Source organism: Triplophysa rosa, linkage group LG11 (genome assembly GCF_024868665.1).
Source record: "Triplophysa rosa linkage group LG11, Trosa_1v2, whole genome shotgun sequence".
In the NCBI taxonomy this organism is placed as follows: domain Eukaryota; kingdom Metazoa; phylum Chordata; class Actinopteri; order Cypriniformes; family Nemacheilidae; genus Triplophysa; species Triplophysa rosa.
In genome coordinates, this window is record NC_079900.1 from 3,872,007 (window position 1) to 3,891,180 (window position 19,174).

At 38.7% G+C, this 19,174-nt stretch overlaps 4 protein-coding genes across 9 annotated transcripts; 1 reads left to right on the forward strand and 3 right to left on the reverse strand.

Annotated features, from left to right (window-relative positions):
- Positions 1 to 8: 8 nt before the first annotated feature.
- Positions 9 to 4,542, reverse strand: hspbp1 (HSPA (heat shock 70kDa) binding protein, cytoplasmic cochaperone 1). Of its 2 annotated transcripts, none has more exons than XM_057347051.1 (8): positions 4,329 to 4,542; positions 3,831 to 3,950; positions 3,474 to 3,678; positions 3,175 to 3,399; positions 1,697 to 1,852; positions 1,518 to 1,614; positions 1,292 to 1,403; positions 9 to 484 (listed from the first exon to the last, which is right to left on the reverse strand). In XM_057347051.1, the coding sequence occupies exons 2-8, from the start codon at positions 3,948 to 3,950 to the stop codon at positions 404 to 406; spliced, it is 996 nt and encodes a 331-aa protein (XP_057203034.1). In that variant the 5' UTR covers positions 4,329 to 4,542; the 3' UTR covers positions 9 to 403. The 2 variants fall into 2 exon arrangements, with proteins under 2 accessions (XP_057203034.1, XP_057203032.1); XM_057347049.1 differs by having other exon boundaries at positions 11 to 484; positions 4,324 to 4,541.
- Positions 4,543 to 4,733: 191 nt separating this feature from the next.
- tufm (Tu translation elongation factor, mitochondrial) lies at positions 4,734 to 8,245 on the forward strand. Its single transcript, XM_057345981.1, has 10 exons — positions 4,734 to 4,793; positions 5,290 to 5,336; positions 5,528 to 5,666; positions 5,865 to 6,031; positions 6,222 to 6,491; positions 6,578 to 6,710; positions 6,889 to 6,993; positions 7,100 to 7,251; positions 7,332 to 7,451; positions 7,535 to 8,245. The coding sequence occupies exons 1-10, from the start codon at positions 4,757 to 4,759 to the stop codon at positions 7,703 to 7,705; spliced, it is 1,341 nt and encodes a 446-aa protein (XP_057201964.1). The 5' UTR covers positions 4,734 to 4,756; the 3' UTR covers positions 7,706 to 8,245.
- A 1,975-nt stretch (positions 8,246 to 10,220) lies between these two features.
- Positions 10,221 to 14,659, reverse strand: LOC130561931 (uncharacterized). Of its 5 annotated transcripts, none has more exons than XM_057346607.1 (12): positions 14,601 to 14,659; positions 13,815 to 13,871; positions 13,642 to 13,743; positions 13,239 to 13,296; positions 13,090 to 13,133; positions 11,798 to 11,881; positions 11,637 to 11,732; positions 11,380 to 11,469; positions 11,222 to 11,278; positions 11,068 to 11,124; positions 10,861 to 10,920; positions 10,221 to 10,758 (listed from the first exon to the last, which is right to left on the reverse strand). In XM_057346607.1, exons 1-12 carry the CDS (start codon positions 14,626 to 14,628, stop codon positions 10,709 to 10,711), a joined length of 783 nt encoding a protein of 260 aa, XP_057202590.1. In that variant the 5' UTR covers positions 14,629 to 14,659; the 3' UTR covers positions 10,221 to 10,708. The 5 variants fall into 5 exon arrangements, with proteins under 5 accessions (XP_057202590.1, XP_057202589.1, XP_057202588.1 ...); XM_057346606.1 differs by having other exon boundaries at positions 11,222 to 11,275; positions 13,642 to 13,746; XM_057346605.1 differs by having other exon boundaries at positions 13,642 to 13,746.
- A 285-nt stretch (positions 14,660 to 14,944) lies between these two features.
- nog5 (noggin 5) lies at positions 14,945 to 15,681 on the reverse strand. The gene is given in 1 exon segment (XM_057346876.1): positions 14,945 to 15,681. A coding segment is annotated over 1 exon segment (627 nt). The 3' UTR covers positions 14,945 to 15,054.
- Between the last annotated feature and the right edge of the window lie 3,493 nt (positions 15,682 to 19,174).

Consider the following 19,174-nt stretch of genomic DNA (forward strand, 5'->3'; position numbering starts at 1 on the left):
GGAACTTAAAGCATATAGGTATGTGCACATTTATTTTTATATTAAATTTGTTTTTGTATGTTAATGTCTAGTGTACAGTATGGCTTTGCATTTCTGTAACTGTTCAGAAGTAGGGGCATGATACAAACTAAGAAAGTTACTGCCCTAAAACGGTACATATATTACAATAACAAAGTGACTTATACATAATGTACATATTTAAATTATGACAGGAGAGTGTTTGTGTACCATTTGTGTGTATAACTGTATGCATATGCACACAACAGTCTCTTTAGTTAATGTCTTTATCCGTTCTGTTTCTACTTTATTTCTCTCATAAATAGAGAGGGAATACAAACGCTGGTTGATACTTTCGTGTTGGCTCATCGCAGCTTGGCAGGAATCATTATTGATCAATAAGACCTCAGCGATCCATTCCATTGTCTTTTACAGGTGGCGCCTGGAAACAAGCCGCTCGTAAACGTTCACAAAACTCCAGCTGCTCCTGCAAGAGAAAGAATGTACACATTGAAGTCAATATGAAAAAATGAAATTTATTACATTGAGAATTAAAGGAGTAGTTCAATTTAAATATTAAATTTCATGATAACTCACTCACCCACATGTCCGGGTGTTTTATTTGTTCTGTCGAAAACAAATTGAGGCTTATGAGGGAAGCTTTCCAGGGTTCTTATCCATATAATGAACTTCAACCGGGGGCTGTTGGTTAAGGTCCAAATTTAAGTTTCATCGCAGCTTCAAAAGGCTCTACACCAAACCAGGCGATGAATAAGGGTGTTCGGAAAGCTGGAACGCTTCCCTCATAAGCCTCAATTTGTTTTTGACAGAAGAAATAAACACACAGACACATGGCATGTGGGTGAGTGAATTATCATGAAATTTTCATTTTAAAGTCAACTACTCCTTTAATTGAATTTGTAAAAAGTCAGCGTTTTATCAGAATGAAACCAGATCATATCGGTTTTGTTACTATTTGGGAAAGCTTTACATTAACTGGCATTAAGATAGAGTATTAGCTATAGACTGTATTTTTGTGCATAATCATTACCTAAAACAATGACAATATGATGACTAACATCTACCAATAGCTATCAATAGCTCACCTAGATGATGAAAGTTTTAGAGGCGGAGCAAATTACTACAATTATACAAAACTCTTAAGAAAACCTTTTTATCTGGCTTACGTAACAGTGACACTTCAATACAGAGAAAGTGAAAAAATGAAGGTGAAGGGCAAATAAAACAGAATCTTAAAAGAACATGGCTAAGAGTTGAAGGAAAATTCATTTACCAGGCTCTCCTCTTGTCCCTTCAGGTCCTGCAGTCTCTGGTTGAGCAGCTCTTCCAAACCCAGTGACGGGTCTCTACAATCACTCACACCACGAGGCGATTCTTCAACTAAACTACACAAATGCACATTGCAAAAACATGTCAGGACCAAGTCTCATATTAAGTCAAGCTAACGTAGTTGCATTGGTAGACAAGATTCGTTTTTATCGTAACACAACTTTACTGACCAGCAGAGGACACCGAGCACGTGTTCATGTACGGAGGAATGAGGGGACCGGAGAACTGATACCAGCTGCTGCACCATTCCCATAGACATCACTGTTTCTGAGGAAGAAAATAAAATGGAAATGCAAAATGGCTGTAAAAACATGATGATTTAACAGAATACATCCAGAGTCAATAGTACCTCTGTGTTCTGGGTGACTGGTCAGAAGGTTGAGGAGAAGAAATGCTGATTTGGTTCTCAGTTTCTTACTGTCTGACTGCATCCCCCTCATCAGCACAGAAAAGCCATCATGCGTCAGGAAGTCCTTCAGACCTGCTTCCTGTTCCCGTACTAAACCTGAGAAAAGTGGGGGACAATACGCTTACTCCAAACACAGTAAGTTCTTTAAATCTTTTTATTCAAAATATACAGATGTCAAAATTGCAGAAATTAGGAAAGTTTGTCAATTGTATATGCATATTATATTTTGCACATAGGTCTGCTAAATATTCTACGCAAACAGAAATATTGCATACTGTGCACCAGAGCCGGCCCGTCCTATAAGCGAACTAAGCGGCTGCTTAGGGCCCCGCTGCCACTAGGGGGCCCCCAAGAGTTTTTTTGTGATATATTCACGACACAAATCCATTTTCTCACATAGGGCTGTACGCACAATTTTTTCTGTGGTGTGTTTCAACATTTTTGAAATTTTTGACTAAACGCAACATTGCAATATTAAAATAAGTAAGGGTGGCCAATCAAATGAAAGGAGGCGGGAGTTACTGGTTACAGAACCGAGCAGTGACCATCAAATCAAAGAAGACGGAGCTACTGTCACGTCTTCAGCTGTTCAGCAAGACGCTTCAGTTTTAAAGTTGAAAGAGTGATGTGCAACACGACATACTGTAAGTGACTAAAACATTCAATATTTGACAACAGTTTAGTGTTTAACGATAGAAATGTTGAACATCCAACAGTATCAACTGATGCAAACGACAAAATGCTGATTTAGATGAAAAACATGTAATTTACAATTATCTGTCAATTCAGTGTTTTATTTGGGATAAGGTTAAGAATAATTGTGTGCATATTGTAAATTAATTTTATGGTTATCAAGTAAATACACTAAATAAAAAAAGATTAAATCATCCTCAAGGGCTGTGTGGCTTTAAAAGGATGTTTATAGGTTGTGGTTAAAATAAAACAAAAATGATTTTTAAAAGAAAATCTTTGCAAATAGTTAAATGCATTGAATAATAAATTCCTCAACCTTTGTATGGTCTGTGCTCAAGATTTAAAGGGACAGTTCATCTAAATGTTTTGACAATCACAATACACTTGAAATGCAAGGTTTATGTGTTTTTGTTTTTATGACATTATTACAACCCAAACACAGCTACAACTAACAGAATTGGGTGTGTTAGGTTTAAAGTGTGCGTGCAAATAATCAAACATTGACAATAGTCGATTGTATTGGGGGAACCCCCAAATAAAATTCTGCTTAGGGCCCCGTAAAGGCTTTGGCCGGCCCTGTTGTGCACAGTGTACACTATATACACTTCTGAAATTAAAACGTGCACGTTAGTTACATTTTTACACACAGCTCTGTTCTGGCACTGGACATTATATCTACCGCACCATAACTAAATCTTGATTCTTTCACATATGCGTTTACTTACAAGACACTGCGTAGAGTGCTTTAACTCGAACTGTGCTGTTCGTGTCGTGATCTGTGAGTTGCAGGAGTGTCGGGAGCGCCCCCTGGTTGAGCAGGTAGTACTGCACCTCAGGCATATTCTGGGCACAGCTGGCAATGAGCTGAGCGGCTCTCCAACGAATCCCCGCTTCCGAGTGACCCAGACATCGTGACATACACAAATCCAGACCGCCCAACTTCATCAGATCTGCCAATTACACACAGTTAAGCAAATTGCAAAACATTCCTGCATGAATGATGTGGGAGCATAAACACACCCACCTCTTGCATTGTCCAGGTTCTCACACAGCTCAGACAGCACCTCCAGTGCGTCCTCTCTTTCATCCTCCTCCTCCACATCTTCCTCACTACCTCTCTCTCTGCATTCATCTCTTCTTAACACTTCCAGACACTGTTTCATCTGTTCTACCTCATCCATATGTCCTTTACACACCTCCGCGAGGGCTGCTCTCAAAAACTCCACTCTCTAGTGAGGCAGAGAGTTTATAATAATGATTATAAAAGTAACTGTAGTTCAAAAATGCTTTGTCATCATCTACCTTTATGTGAATAATACAATTGTAAGTATTTTGTTGAGATGTCATGATGCAATTTGGAGTTTGCATGATAGTTTCTCACCTCCTGTGTCATGGGCTCTGTAGGAGCCGGACCATCAGAAGCAGAACCGGCCTCCACAGCCATCCGAAGCACACCCTGCAAATTATGGGGCTGACGTCTGTTACCCCTGCCTTCTGCCATCTGAGAACAGAGACATATTACATTAATATGAGTCGTGACGTCATGGTAATTCATCAATGAAACGTGCTTAAACATAAGATTCAGACTGTAACTTTGCAAAGAAACATGACACATGACTATGTACAGTATATTTGTTAACCTTAGGTTAACAGATAAATCACGTGTCATGAACAGTGAACTGCACTTATTTTAGGCTAAATTATGTTGATGTGTACGTCACAGCTAAGTATATTTTTAGACTAATACCTAACCGTCTGTCAGTCAGACCAAAATGGAACTTTACCAAATTCTAGTTTGATCCTCCTGATACAAAAAAGCAGGAGTAAAACACACCCGTCCTACCTTGTGAAAGTGATGTGCGTCGTAAACTAACCTTACTTGGTAGTAAGTTACGCGTGACGCTTATCCTTTTCTTCTTTGTCTTTTTCTTAGATTTTAACGGCGACTGTCATCCAACGTGTACTGTAAATCGTGATGCTAAGGAACGCCGCTGCGCTATTATAAACACCAGTTTGAACCCAGAAGCTTCCAGATCCTTCAGTTACAGCGGCGTGCAGAAGAGCGTCGCCGCGTGATGACGCCATACGCACTTCACCGTCATGTTGTCGGTTCATCGTTGCAAATCTTTTTAAAGTATGCCATGCCCTAAAGATTTCCTGTTAAAAGTGTGCAACACAATCTTCCTGTTTAATTTGTATTAACTTTTTACGTTAGGATAGAGCATATGAGGATAACGCACGTCAAATATTGATGACGTTGCGCTATTTCTCCGCGCATGCGCGTTCGTAGTTGTCAAACTCCGCAAAATGGCTGCGCTCCTGGGTTTTCGTGCGTGCCTGTCCGGTAAGTTATGAAATGTTTTTATTTGCCGTCGCGCTTATCGTTTCTCTCGTGTTCATGCCACGAGTGATTTGCGTGGTTGATTCATGACATATGCTTAAATATGTGAATAAAACAGTCTAAATGACAAAGTTATTGCGAGCGGAGGATGAGATGCTCGTGTTGCTTATGCAAGGTCAAGTTCCTAAATGCCGCATGTATAATTTATGTAACGTTAGTGTGTAGATAAAAATGAATTTAGGAGTTTTCCTGTGTCAACATGCATTGAGAAAATCTACTGTAAAGCTAGTTTTTCAGATGTTTATACGAAGTCATGCAGTCTCGTGCTGCGTTTGACATCATTACGAAGATAAAGCACGTTTGAAGGAGTTTTTGTGTTATTTGTAGTAACCTAACTTACGTTTATTTATGTGGTTTTGTTATATTACTTTATAACCACAGCCCATGCTGTGTTTGATGTTATTTAGATGAATGGGAAGTTTTTGTTTCTGTTTTTCAGCTCTGCAGTTGACCTCCCCCGGTTTACTGCACAGCTCCTATAAACTGGTGAGTGTTTTTATGCAGAAAAACCTTATGATCAATGTTTTTGATAAAGTGATTTTAATTGTCTTCATTTGATTACAATGTATGTACGCAAGTATAATAGAAAAGTTAATATCCTGATAAATTGATGGACTGAGTAATATACTTTGGAATAAACATTTTAACAAATTACAATTTGATTTTTCTTCCCTCAGTGTGCAGTTCCTCTAAATCGGAGGAATTTTGCTGCGGAGGCGAAGAAGGTTTTCTCTCGTGATAAACCCCATGTGAACATCGGCACCATTGGTCATGTAGACCACGGCAAGACCACCCTTACGGCCGCTATCACCAAAGGTATTTTAAAGTAGTCTTATCCTTCTAGCAAATCATCACTGGTGAAGTATCTCATTCGTATCTGTAAACCTATACATTATCATTGTGTAAAGCTCCTCCCACTCTCATAACTCTAAACAAGCACTCACACACACCAGGTTACATAATCTTTAAACATAATCAAAAGCACTGTGGTTTATTGAGTGTTGTGCGTGTCAGTTCTTGCTGAGGCAGGTGGTGCGCGTTATAAGAAATATGAGGATATTGATAACGCTCCAGAGGAGAAAGCAAGAGGAATTACCATCAACGCCTCGCACGTTGAATACACCACTGCCAACAGACACTACGCACACACAGACTGCCCTGGACATGCAGACTACGTCAAGGTAATGTGCTCCAATAACACGGCTGTTCAATGTTCAACATCTCACCAAAATATGTCGGGATTTATATTTGTGACATTTGCTTTGTAGTCACAAATTCACTTAGATGGAATATTTTGGAACATAATGAATGTGTTTTTCCAGATTTACTGCAGTGCACTTGATATGCCCTCATCTCTTCATCTGTCTGTAGAACATGATCACAGGAACGGCTCAGCTTGATGGCTGCATCCTGGTGGTGGCCGCGACCGACGGTCAGATGCCTCAGACCCGTGAGCACCTCCTGCTGGCGCGGCAGATCGGTGTGGAGAACGTCGTGGTGTTCGTGAACAAAGCCGATGCCGTCGAGGACAAGGAAATGCTGGACCTGGTGGAGCTGGAGATCAGAGAGCTGCTCACAGAGTTCGGCTACGATGGGGAAAACACTCCCGTCGTGATCGGATCAGCACTCTGCGCTCTGGAGGCAAGAAGCACATCCCAGCATTCAGTGCATTGCTTTTAATACTGAACAAGACAAACTGTGATCTTATGGTGGGAGTTTGTGTTTAGAACAGGGATCCGGAGCTGGGTATTAATGCTGTGATGAAGCTTTTGGAGGTGGTGGATACGTATATTCCTTTGCCAAAGAGAGAACTAGAGAAGCCATTCTTGCTGCCTATAGAGGGAGTCTATTCTATTCCAGGTAGGTGTCTGGTGGATTTGGATGGTCGACTAGTCATCTAACTGTCTGTAGGGCTAGTGAGGTGAACAATCAAGTGTCCATCTTCATGGATATTGTGGAAAAACGCTATAGTTGTACATCCCTAGTGAATAGTTGTTACCTCGGAGTGCGTAACGCTTTGTGTGACTCTTACCTCTAGGTCGTGGGACTGTGGTCACTGGCACACTAGAGCGAGGTGTGATCAGAAAAGGGGATGAGTGTGAATTCATGGGACACAGTCGTTCTTTCAAGTCCGTCGTCACTGGTGGGATAAACAGTATTTCTTCTAAACGCGCAAAATATCAAATTTACCCACAATGCATCAGTGAAAGGAAGTTTTCTTTACAATTCTTTCATACTCTCTCGTTCAGGTATTGAGATGTTCCATCAGTCACTGGACCGGGCGGAGGCGGGCGATAATCTGGGTGCTCTGGTCCGCGGACTGAAGAGAGAGGATGTTAGAAGAGGTATGGTGATGAGCAAACCTGTATCCATCCAGCCACACCAGAAGGTCAAAGCTCAGGTGAGTGTTTGTTTTAAAACACCTTAAACTATGGCTTCTGCTTGAGAAACAGTTTTAACGTGTTGTGTGTGGGTGTTCAGGTCTATGTTCTGAGTAAAGAGGAGGGTGGTCGCCACAAACCGTTCGTCACAAATTTCATGCCCGTCATGTTCTCTCTCACATGGGACATGGCCTGTCGAGTGGAGCTTCCTGCGGGCAAGGTAGTTTTTTTTACATTTTCATGACAGTTTTCTTTAGTTTTGATTCATCTTGAAATGTCACCCTTTTGTTGTTGGTTTTGTAGGAGATGGTAATGCCGGGAGAGGACACGTCATTAACTCTGACCCTCAGACAGCCCATGGTTCTTGATAGAGGTCAAAGGTTCACGCTCAGGGATGGCAACAAAACCATCGGCACGGGTCTGGTCACAGATATCCTCACCATCGTAGATGAGGACAAACACAACTGGGGCTGAGCGAGGACAGAGGTGTCGTAAAGAGATGAGAAACAGGAAGATCTTTGAGACTTTGACCATTGAAGCCCTTCGGGACTCATGTTCTAGAAATGTTGCATTTTGGCTCTGTGTATTAAAAAAATAATGCAATTAGCAAAATATATTCGTTTGCTAAGGGGGGGGGTGTATTTGCCCTGATTGCTAATGTCATCGCAAGCCCTTAAAATACTTGAACTTTCATCCCATCAACTTTCAAAGAAATGCTTTTCCCAGAGTACAAAAAAGTCAGCTGAGAAATTCTATTCAATATGTTTGAATGATCCTTGTCCATGTAAATATACAAATTGTTTGAAATACGATTGACTTTCTGTCTTGAGCTGTAGATTATTATTTACAAGACAAGGCACATTTGCAAAAGGCTCAGACTGTAACTGGCTTTTCATTGAATCCTCTTGATTTAGACACGCATACATTTGATTCTTTGCTGTCTGGTTTCCAGTCATGATATCTGTCTATAAAATGATACAAATGTGGCTCATGTAATAAAATGTATTTAATAGATTTGCTGACTGAGTTGTTTACTTAAAGGCATTATTTTATGCTGATTTTTTTAATGCTAAAAAGACCATGGCCCGGTTTCAAAGACAAGACTTATCTTAAACAAGGACTAGGCCTTAGATAAATTAGTATAGTTAAATTGCTTTTATAAAAAATGCATTAGAAAAAACATTACTGGTGTTCATCATGAGACAAAACAATGGCACTGACATATCTTAAGATATTTCAGGGCCTGTTATTTTCTCAAACATTCATTTTAGTCGGTGACTACCCTTAAGCCTTTTCTGTGAAACCGGGCCCTTACAGTTAGGGAAATAAGTATTTGATCCCCTGCTGATTTTGTAAGTTTGCCTACTTACAAACAAATGAAGGGTCTATAATTTTCATGATGGGTTTATTTTAACTGATAGACACAGAATATTAAAAAAAATCAGGGGAAAAAAATGTTATATAAAGGTTATAAATTGATTTGCATTTCAGTCAGTGAAATAAGTATTTGATCCCCAAGCAAAACATAACTTTGTACTTTGTGGAGAAACCCTTGTTGGCAAGCACAGAGGTCAGACATTTCTGATAGTTGGTCACCAGGTTTGCACATGTGTCCGGATACATTTAGTCCACTCCTCTGTCAATCTTTAAGGTTTCTTGGCTGTCGCTCAGCAAATTGGAGTTTTAGCCTCCTTCACAGAGGTTCTATAGGACTAGGGTCTAGAGACTGGCTAGGACATTTAATGTGCTTCTCCTTAAGCCACTATTTGGTTGTCTTGGCAATATGTTTTGCGTCTTTGTCATGTTAAAGGCTCATCCATGACCCATCTTCAGTGACCTAGTTAAGGGGAGGAGGTTCTCGTCCAAGATTTTACGGTACATGGGCCCGTCCCTCAGCCCCTCAATGCGGTGAAGTCATCCTGTATACCTGTAGCAGAGAAAAAGCCCTAAAGCAGAATGTTTCCAACACTGTGCTTCTCTGTAGACATGATGTTCTTGGGCTCATAGTCAGCATTTCTCTCCCTCCAAACACAGGAGTCCATTTTGGTCTCACAGCAGTGCCAGCACTTTCGCCAAAGCCTTTTCTGAATCATTTTGATGTTCATTGTCAAACTTAAGACGAGCCAGGCGGGCCTTCTTGGGCAGGAGGACCTTGCGGGTGCTTCAGGATTTCAGTCTACTGTGGCATAGCGTGTTACCAATGTGTTACCAATGTTTTGCTTGCTAACTGTGTTCCCAACTGTCTTGAAATCATTAACAGGCTTCTTCCGTGTAGTTCTGGGCTGATCTTTAACATTTCTCATGATCATCTTTACCCCATTGGGGAAATATTGCAGGGAGCTCCAGAACAAGGGCATTTGATAGTTATTTTGTATATCTTCTATTTCCAAATAATCACACCAACAGTTGTCTCCTTCTCACCAAGCTTCTGTCTGTAGCCTATTCAAGGTTTGTGCAGGTCTCCAATCTTGTCGCTGACATCCTTTAAAACCTATTTGGTCTGGACCATGGTGTTGGAGAGGTTGAACTGGAAGATACAGATTCTGTTGGCAGGCATCTTTTATATACATAACAAGCTGATTTAGGAGTACTTTCTTAAAGTGACAGGACTAATCTGTGGTCCATATAGGCACATAACCAATCTGTGGAGCCAGAATTCTTGCTAGTTGGTAGGGGATCAAATACTTATTTCACTGACTGAAATGCAAATCAATTTATAACCTTTATATAACATTTTTTCCCCCTGATTTTTTTTAATATTCTGTGTCTATCAGTTAAATTAAACCCACCATAAAAATGATAGACCCTTCATTTGTTTGTAAGTAGGCAAACTTACAAAATCAGCAGGGGATCAAATACTTATTTCCCTCACTGTATGTTCTACACATAATACCAAATATTTAATGTAGTAACCTATATGTACAAAGGAAGAGTAAAATATTAATTAATATTAAATAGTAAACTTTTATTAATACGAAAAACAGTCATTGTGAATGCTTGCATTGTAATTATTTGCATGGTTATTATTTTCAATATGACAAACAAATATATGGTTTGACTGCACACAAAACCAGTTCCAATCCCGTCCATACTAATAAACAAAGTAAACATCTTTCTCCACTATTGCACGAGTTCAAGCAGAGAAACATCGTGCATTGAAACAAATCCCTAATTTGTCAGAATGTCATAATTTTCATAATGTGCGGTGGGACTTGATCAAATAGCAACAAGTGGGCTGCGACATAATAGTCCATACTGATTTTCCCCACCCACATGTCCACAAGGTTTACATAAAAATCTTTCTAGAATATTTGAGTTTAAAACGTTTTCCTTTTTTGTAATATTCATGAATAAGTTCAAAACGTCACGAGACTGGACACTCTGACCCTTGTGTTTATTCCCAATCTCTCCCTTTCATTCTCTTGTATAATACTAAATGAAATACTGCGTCCTGCTCTCAGCATCTTGCATTCGACATCAGTTCATCCCTTTGTGAAAGGGGACTCCGTTCATCTGTTCATATGAATCTGAAAAAGCACATACACACAAATGAATAACATTTTAAGAGAGACACGTGTTCCATTTTATTTTTTATACCGTTTCATTTATACAGAAAAAGAAACGCTGACCAGTGTCTGTGTGGTCAAACGTGAAATCTTTCTGTCCATCGTCATCAGGGTTGATATAGTCTGTGACAGAAACGAGATGAAGTCAAATGATTCCATACGATTGACTGACCAGCATCTTAAAACACAACATCAATGCTACTCTTTGCTATAACGTCATCTAGCGTTGAATATTTATGACAGTTCTGTCTTATCACCACACACACTCACCATCTTGTGTGAAGTCTTCATAGGAACAGTGTGAGTCAGCCATCATTTCGTACGACTCTGTAGGCAAATCATTTATTATTTCATCATCATTCACATGATGTATTATCAGAACATTCAGATTATGTCAAGATATTCAATAGAAGAACACACTGACCTGTGTCTGTGTAAGTAACGTCCTGAAGTCCGTCTTGATCAGGATAGACATAGTCTACTCCCGGAGAAATATTTACAGGTAACATGTGAGTTTGTGTATTGTGTATGTTATTAATGATGTTTACACGTTTTGTTGGACACGGTGTGTGTGTATCTCACCCTCTTCTCGTGCACTGATGTGTTTGTGCTGCTGTGAGCATTTGCGTGGTTGAGCGTACAAGTTTGCCATATTCTCATAAGACTCTCCATCTTTATAGAAGAAAGAGAGTTTAAATGATGCTGTGCTAGTTTAATGTGTCTTGTGTAACGTCACTGTCTCTATCTTCTCACAAAATATGATAAATTTCACATCTATTTATTTTTGTCATGTCTTATCATTTTTATGATTCAGTAGGTTCAAAAGCGCGTGTCTTTACCAGTATCTGTCAGATTGTGAGGCAATTGTAGGTTGTCCTGATATGCCCTTGGCCCAATCCCGTCCTGTTCATTCACTTCCTCAGGGGTAATGTAATCTAAAACCAACAACTGGTAAACACACAGTAAAAGGAAAATCGCAGATGACACGCACTGGTCATACCTTGGTCGGCTGAAACATAATATGTGACTTTCTTCTGGTTGGTGTATATGGCCGCATCTACATTCTCATAGGACTGTGCGTCATCTGTCAAGAGAGAAACAAATATCAATGTCTCTTCTTAGCTTTCCTGTAGCTCAGTGGTTACAGCACGGTGCTAGCAACGCCAATGTCATGGGTTCCATCCCAGGGATTGTACATACAAACAAATGTATAGTACAATGCAATGTAAGTCGCTATTGATAAAAGCGTTTGCCAAATGCATAAATGTAATGTAAATGTCTTGTCTCCCACACATGTTTGAAATGATATTAATGCTGACCAAATGTTCTTTTTGAGAAATAAACATTTTTATTTTATCTATACATTTACACAGATTTTTTGTGTAAAGACAAGAACCATGCACTGTAAACCCGGATAAGTTGGCAATACTCAAACATTTTTGAGTTTTAGAGGTTCTTGGTTTAAGTAAGCAGAACTTTCAAATTTTGATTACTGTTAAGTTAAAGTTCTTACCAAATCTTAGCAAGTGCGACTTAAATATTTAATTTATCCTTTTTATGAAATTAAGTAGACAGAACTTAAACAAATAAGTACACCAAAACTGCATTTATAAGTTAACTAAACTAAATTCTTTCAAGTTTCTTCATTTTACATATTTCTTAGTCTTAATATGCATATATCACACACCTTGACTTATGCAACCCAGAATGAGCAAGAAGAGAGTGATCTCAGAACTGGCATTAGCACAGTTACTGCTCACTGGAATAACACGCTACAGGTCAAATGAAGCTTCTCAGAGCCTAAGCACATGCACCACTCTTCTAAACAATGGTAACCACAAAACTGAAAAATATGTCAAACTATTCTAAATATCTAAGAGAAGTGAACATTAAACACTAAAAACTAAAAAATTTAACTTTACTAAAAACATAAAATAATAATATATTTTTTAATTTACTCTCCTGCAGTCATATAAAATAATAATATTTTTTTTAATGTACTCTCCTAAAGCATGCTGGGAATTGGAAATCCTTCTTGACCAATTGTGTTGAATTAACGTGTTTAAATTAAGTAAATTGAACAAGGAGCAAATCAATTTTTTGAGTTTTAGTCAAAACTTTAAGTTAATTGAAAATAATCATTATACTTTACTCAAAAGTAAAAAAGTGTTTCAGGAACTTAAAATATCCAAGTAAGTAGAAGCTTTTTATAAAAATAAGTTTACAATACTTAATCTGTTTGATTAATTTGAACATTTGGGTTTACAGTGTGTGTATGGGAATTTATTTTACCTTTCTTTTTGGTATTTTTGCTCTGTACACTGCCTGTAGAATGCCTGTGAAAGCAACACCACATTCATGCAAACACTCACTACATTATACATATACAAAAATCTGTGTTTTAAAGCAAAAAATGAGCTTTGAAAGTGGGACTTAGTCACCTAAAGCTGGTATAATTGTCCACTTGTTCATTTCTGTAGATCCTCTGCGCTACGTGTGCTGCAAGAAAATATTTTGTATTTATTTATTTCATTGAGATGATGAATATACCTGCTCATTTAGGACCACCAAACAAACAATGGTCCCAGATGTATGCGAACATGGAGCTCAAAATGCATGAATATTGTTTTATTAGATAAGAAAATATCAAAGTGGCATAAAGTTAAACAACAAAAGATAGCTTTTGAAAATGAAAACAAAAGTATTTGGATATTTTTGGGGCCACTGTACTGTACTGTACTGTACGTAAGTGCTTAGATTTATACTGTTGTCTGACTGTTAATCTATCACAGTTGCTGTGTTCATGTTTATGTGTTGTTTGTTGGTTGCACGGTTTACACTTACTCTTCCTGTGTCGTTGTGTTTTGCAAATGAGGGTGAACAGAAAAATCCCAATGAGAAATGCTGAGGCAGGAACTGTGTAAAGTATCCAGTCAGGCCGAGACACTGAACATGACATTCAACCTATTAATATCTTCCATCTGAATTATTAAGATTTCAAACAAACGCACACATACCTTTGTCTGTGCTGTTTTTAACTGGCCTGGGATTAGGTTTGGTGTTGAACAGACCTGCTATTGAGAATTTGATATAGTAAATGTAATTCGACAATATTTTATGGCAAAACTACTTTTATTGTCATTGTCTATATAATATTATTTGCCATCATATGGAAAACAGTGTGTTTGTTTTCAACGTGTAACTTTTAAAGTTGAAATATGTTTATTAATAAACATATTAATAAGTTTGATGATAAATATCTCAGATTTATTTTATAATCTAAAACAGTATTATATTCATATCACACACGCACGCACGCACGCACACACACACACACACACACACAGATCCCAAGAGAGGGACTAATAATGGTTTTCTCGGTATTCACACCAGATGCCTTAACATTTCCTTTCTTTCTTCTGTTTAAGAGAAAAATATTTGCAACTGTGGATATTTTTATGAGAAGTCGTGTGTGTAATATCTGAGTTCTAACCATCGAAAACAGACCAAAATTAAGTATAATTGACATTTTTAAAAGCATTTATTTGATGTAGCTTTCTATACTGTATGCATGTAAAGCTGCTTTGCAATTATGAAAAGTGATATATAAATTACATTTAACTGAATATTGACCATATTGTATTTCCACGTGCACATTAACTGTGATTTAATACTAATATATATTCAATATAATACAGGTTTAACTATTTTTGTTAAAATCCCTTTACTTTTTTGTCTAGTTACACATTTTAACATTTGCCTTGATAAATTATCAACATTTTACTAAAGCTTCACAGTTTTACCTGTATTACTGATCTCCGTTTGGTTCATCTTTGTGTTCGCGGAAACGTGTGAATGAGAAATGACGGTCAAAGAAGATGTGAGGGAGAAAACAGATGCGACGGAAGAGAGAGAGAAACACGTAGGAAAAAAGGAGAAGTGAGAGAAACAAACAGTCATAAACAATCTCCCTCACACACAACAAGGTGTTTTCACAAACAACATCATTTTTTTCTATGATGTGCATATAATAATATCATTTAATAGCCTGTGCTACTCTGCTATTTAAATCATTTTAAAACAACATTAAACATATATCAATAATCAAAATGAATAAGCAAACACAAAACTTGAACTCATCTGCATTTTAATTCACACTTTTATTTTCCCTTCTTCATCAAACAAACACGTCAAAGTATGCACAATAACAAATATGCCTTTCTGTTAGTAAGGTTAAGCCTACTGAACTGGGAAACTTTAGCACGCGCACCCGCATCGTGAAATCACCGGGTAGCGCGCACGGATCCACGCGCAGCTCTTGAGGGCGCGAGAGCCCTGGCAGTGCCATCGGAGCAGTGAGACGCTCACGGACTCAGTCGGTTTGCAAAACATGCCTTCCGGTAAAGAACAAGACCGTTCGTTCGTTCAACGTCCTTCCTTGAGGTATCGTGGCCAGAAACGAACGTCCAGATCTTTCCACACCCACAGCACCGAACACCGGGTGTACGACCACAACCACCGCCGGACTCTGCGCTGCGTTTTCGGACCCACGTTGAGCTCCGCGAGATCCAGCTCGTGAAATTCACGAGGCATCTGTCCTATGACACCGATCCCCTCTTGCGTGACCTCGGACCCGTTACCCCGCGTCGGTGGGCCAATAGAGGAATAAAGGGGATCAAAACTGCTGCCGAGTTTCCGCCTCAAAAAGTGAGGGAGCAAATCCCTCTCTCCCGGTTCGAACGCCGGGTTCGGGTCTTCCTGCAGATCCGGTACCGGCAGGTGGTCGCTAGGCAACGGGCGCACGCGCAGTTGATGCTGAGGCAGCGCGAGGTGAAAGGTGACAGACACGCAAAGCACGAGCGCGGGCGACACCTTCATTTCCATTTAGGTCGAGAAGTTGTTCAAATTTTCAATTTTGCTCTTCTTTTGCAATTATTATGCCAATTTTATTTTTTTTGGGTGAAATTTTGGTTTATTGCTAACAAACAAATCCTGATTATCTTTTGCGTAAAATAAATAAAACGTTTCCAAAGTCTTCTATTGAAGTTCGTGTTTTAAAAAAGCTTTTGATAAACAAATCATGCCAGGAAAAAATCTATACAGTTTTAACGTACTTCCTACAAAAAAGATTTTTTCCTCTTAAAACGGAAGCATAAATGTGACTTTCTCTTATGCGCTTTTGGAGACGCCAAGCGCGTCGTGATTTGCGCTGCAGCTCGTTTTATCTCACACTGCACATTGCCCTGTGGGCTCGAGCTCATGTCACCCATACTAGTTACAACACCCCTCCCACGTGTGACCTGAGACTCCTGAACGCCCAAACGAGAGCTTTTTCGGGTGTGAAGTGATTTCCCTGAACTGTGTGTATCAGCTTTGCAGATACTCTTGGTTTAGAATAAGGTGAATTCAGATGAATTCAAAATTAATTTTATGTGATACATTTAGAAACCATGTGAAAATTAATGATGTCTTCAAGGTTGTGTAGCCTATGTGTAAAAAAAATGTGACAAAGTTTGGATTGGTGGCCTTCAAGTTGCCATTTGTCACACCTTGAATGAATGACGCATTTTATCACTTTAAATCAGTCAATTAACTCACTACTCGACCTCTGACCTATTCCAAGCACTGACTTTGTGCCTCAAGGTTCTACGTCAGTGACACACACAGGAATACACACACCTCACCCACGCTAATAAATCGAATCATCAGGCCAAGCATACCAGTGAGGACAAAGAAAAACAACACACACACAAACATGTCTAGTTTACTATCTCCGTGGGGACAGTCCATAGGCGTAATGTTTTTTATACTGTACAAACTGTATATTCTATCCCCTACCCCTAAACCTAAAGATCATAGAAAACTTTTTGCATTTTTAGATTAAAAAAAATATTGTTCTGTACAATTTATAAGCTTTTTTGCCCATGGGGACCTCAATTTTGGTCCCCACGGTGACACGAGTCCCCATGTGTTGGTGTGCGTTCAGGTTTAGGTCCCCACCGGGATATACAAACATGAACACACACACACGCGCACACACACACACACACACACATTTACAAATAAAAAATAGATGCAAAAATATGGCTCTCAGTGACATTATGAATTTTAGGAATATAATTTGTGTGTGATATACACTACATGTGTCATAGCTATGTTGTGTTTTAAAATGTTCTTTCTTTTCCTCTAAATTATAATTTTTTGGTTATTATTAACACAATATTTCATTACAATAATCGTAACTATCATATCACAATCCCCAATTGTCCACAACAATATTCTACTACACAAAAATATTCTGAAGCTTGGTATAACATGGAAAATTACACCTGAAATAAAAATGACCAAACATTAAGAATTGTTGTAGCTTATTTCAATGATTTTATTTTATATTATTTTAAGTCATATTGGGGCCCCCTTGGAAGCTTCTTAAGCCTTCTAGTGGGTCCTGCCCACTGATTAAAAACACTGTGCTACATAATTTTCATTTAATTAAATCAATATAACTTAAAATATTTCATATAATATTTTGACATTCTCTTATATTATTTAATGGAGCCATGCAACGGGTTTCACGCATTCTGACTTATTTACAATGTTAAACGTGCTGTCTTCTCATGCTTGACATGGTCAACTTGTCAAAAAACGAAGTTGGACGTATTATTTACGTAGTATTACTATTACGTAGTATTTCTGTGCGCGATACACTCCCTCAAAGTTAGTATAGGTTTCGGAAAGGTTTTTTTCGAACATGAAATTCTGTTTCGTAACAACTCATCATTTCATCTAAGTACCTTATTGGGCAATTCTCCCGGAAAAGCGAAAGGAATAGCCCGCCCACGTGTCAACCGACGAGCGAGGAAGACTCGCTTACCATCAAAATTGGCTGCGCTGCGTCAAGATGGCTGCGCCGTGGGCCTGCAGCTCGTTACTCTTGCGATAGAGAGAGAAGTCGAGTTGTGTTTCTTTGTTCACGGCATTTCAGTGAGGATGTTATATAAACGGTGGATATAACGCTGGATTTGCAGATCGTTTGAAACTGATAGATGGCGCGGTCCCAGCGCTAAAAGATGCCGGACATGTACCGCACGTGGTAAGTGAAACTAAGTCATATGTCTGTGTTTTGTTGGCAATCGGCGTGTACGTGCATAATGTAAGCAACACAAACTTAGTGAATCAACAGTTATGCAGGGATAATGTATTGCAATGATGTATTGTGTGCTCGTGATTTAGTTCCTCCCCCGCACACCCCCAGGAGGTCATATTTTTCCAGAAATAATCGTACAGCTGTATCTATCTTTTATAAATGTGATCAAACTAAATACTCTTCGAAGATACGAAGTATGCAATAGTACTCTATAGGTACCCAAGATTAATATGAGATTGGCAGAAACTGCGTGTGTTACGGCAGCTTTAAGAGAGTTTGATCTTTCGTTAACATAATGTATGATGTTGTATATGTGAGAACTATGCTGTCTGACAGAAATGCAAAGGTTTCCAGATAAATTAATGTGTGTGTTTCTCCCTAAAGGGTTGTTCTCAACAGTTGTGACGCAGGTGTGAGTTGTTTGTAACTGAGGGTAAAGCCGGCAACTCAAATCTGTCCTTTAACATTAGTGAGTGCGGAAAGCATTGTTTAGCTACATTACACACATTAGGGGGATACAGTAAACTCACACTGTCCTTGGCTTGATAAGTGTGTAACACACACTTATGTTTGTTTCACTATACTGATGAGGTCATTTCATAGACTGATTTTAAATCAAGCTAATGTATTTTTTTAAAGGAAAAACATGATTTGACAGATTTATGCACCTTTTTATATAGTGAGGACCACTTAAAGGGATAGTTCACCCAAAAATAAAAATGATGTCATCATTTACTCACAAAGAAAGAAATTTGGAAGAATGCAGAACAGTTCTTGGACCCCTTTGACTAACATAGTAGGAAAAATTACTTTATAATTTTTTGTTCTGTTAAACACAAAAGAAGATATTTTGAAGAATGTAGGACAGCAAACAGTTCTGGGGCACTTTTGACTACCATTGTCATTTTTCCTACTATGGTAGTCGATGGGATCCAAGAATCGTTTGGTTAAAAGCATTCGTCCAAATATCTTTCTCTGGCCCGGTGTCACAGACGAGGTTTAAGGCTAGTCCCAGACTAAAATGAATGTGACCTGCTTTAACTGAATATAACTTGCCCAGAAATATCTTAAAATATATCAGCGCCATTGTTTTGTCTCAAGATGCACACCAGTAATGTATTCTTCTAAGGCATTTTTATAAAAGCGACATAAATATCTTAATTCAACTAAGGCATAGTCCTGGCTTAAACTAAGCCGTGTCTGTGAAACCGGGCATCTATGTTCAACCAA

Coding starts and splice junctions, on each gene's coding strand:
- hspbp1 (XM_057347051.1), bottom strand. CDS start 3,950: ATGGCAGAAGGCAGGGGTAACAGACGTCAGCCCCATAATTTGCAGGGT. Junction 1,853..3,174: donor AGCACTCTACGCAGTGTCTT/GTAAGTAAACGC, acceptor CACTTTTCTCAG/GTTTAGTACGGGAACAGGAA. Junction 1,615..1,696: donor CAGTCACCCAGAACACAGAG/GTACTATTGACT, acceptor TTTCTTCCTCAG/AAACAGTGATGTCTATGGGA.
- tufm (XM_057345981.1), top strand. CDS start 4,757: ATGGCTGCGCTCCTGGGTTTTCGTGCGTGCCTGTCCG. Junction 5,337..5,527: donor TGCACAGCTCCTATAAACTG/GTGAGTGTTTTT, acceptor TTCTTCCCTCAG/TGTGCAGTTCCTCTAAATCG. Junction 6,711..6,888: donor GGGAGTCTATTCTATTCCAG/GTAGGTGTCTGG, acceptor TCTTACCTCTAG/GTCGTGGGACTGTGGTCACT.
- LOC130561931 (XM_057346605.1), bottom strand. CDS start 14,628: ATGAACCAAACGGAGATCAGTAATACAG. Junction 13,872..14,600: donor AACGGAGATCAGTAATACAG/GTAAAACTGTGA, acceptor AATTCTCAATAG/CAGGTCTGTTCAACACCAAA. Junction 13,297..13,641: donor AACACAACGACACAGGAAGA/GTAAGTGTAAAC, acceptor ATTTTCTTGCAG/CACACGTAGCGCAGAGGATC.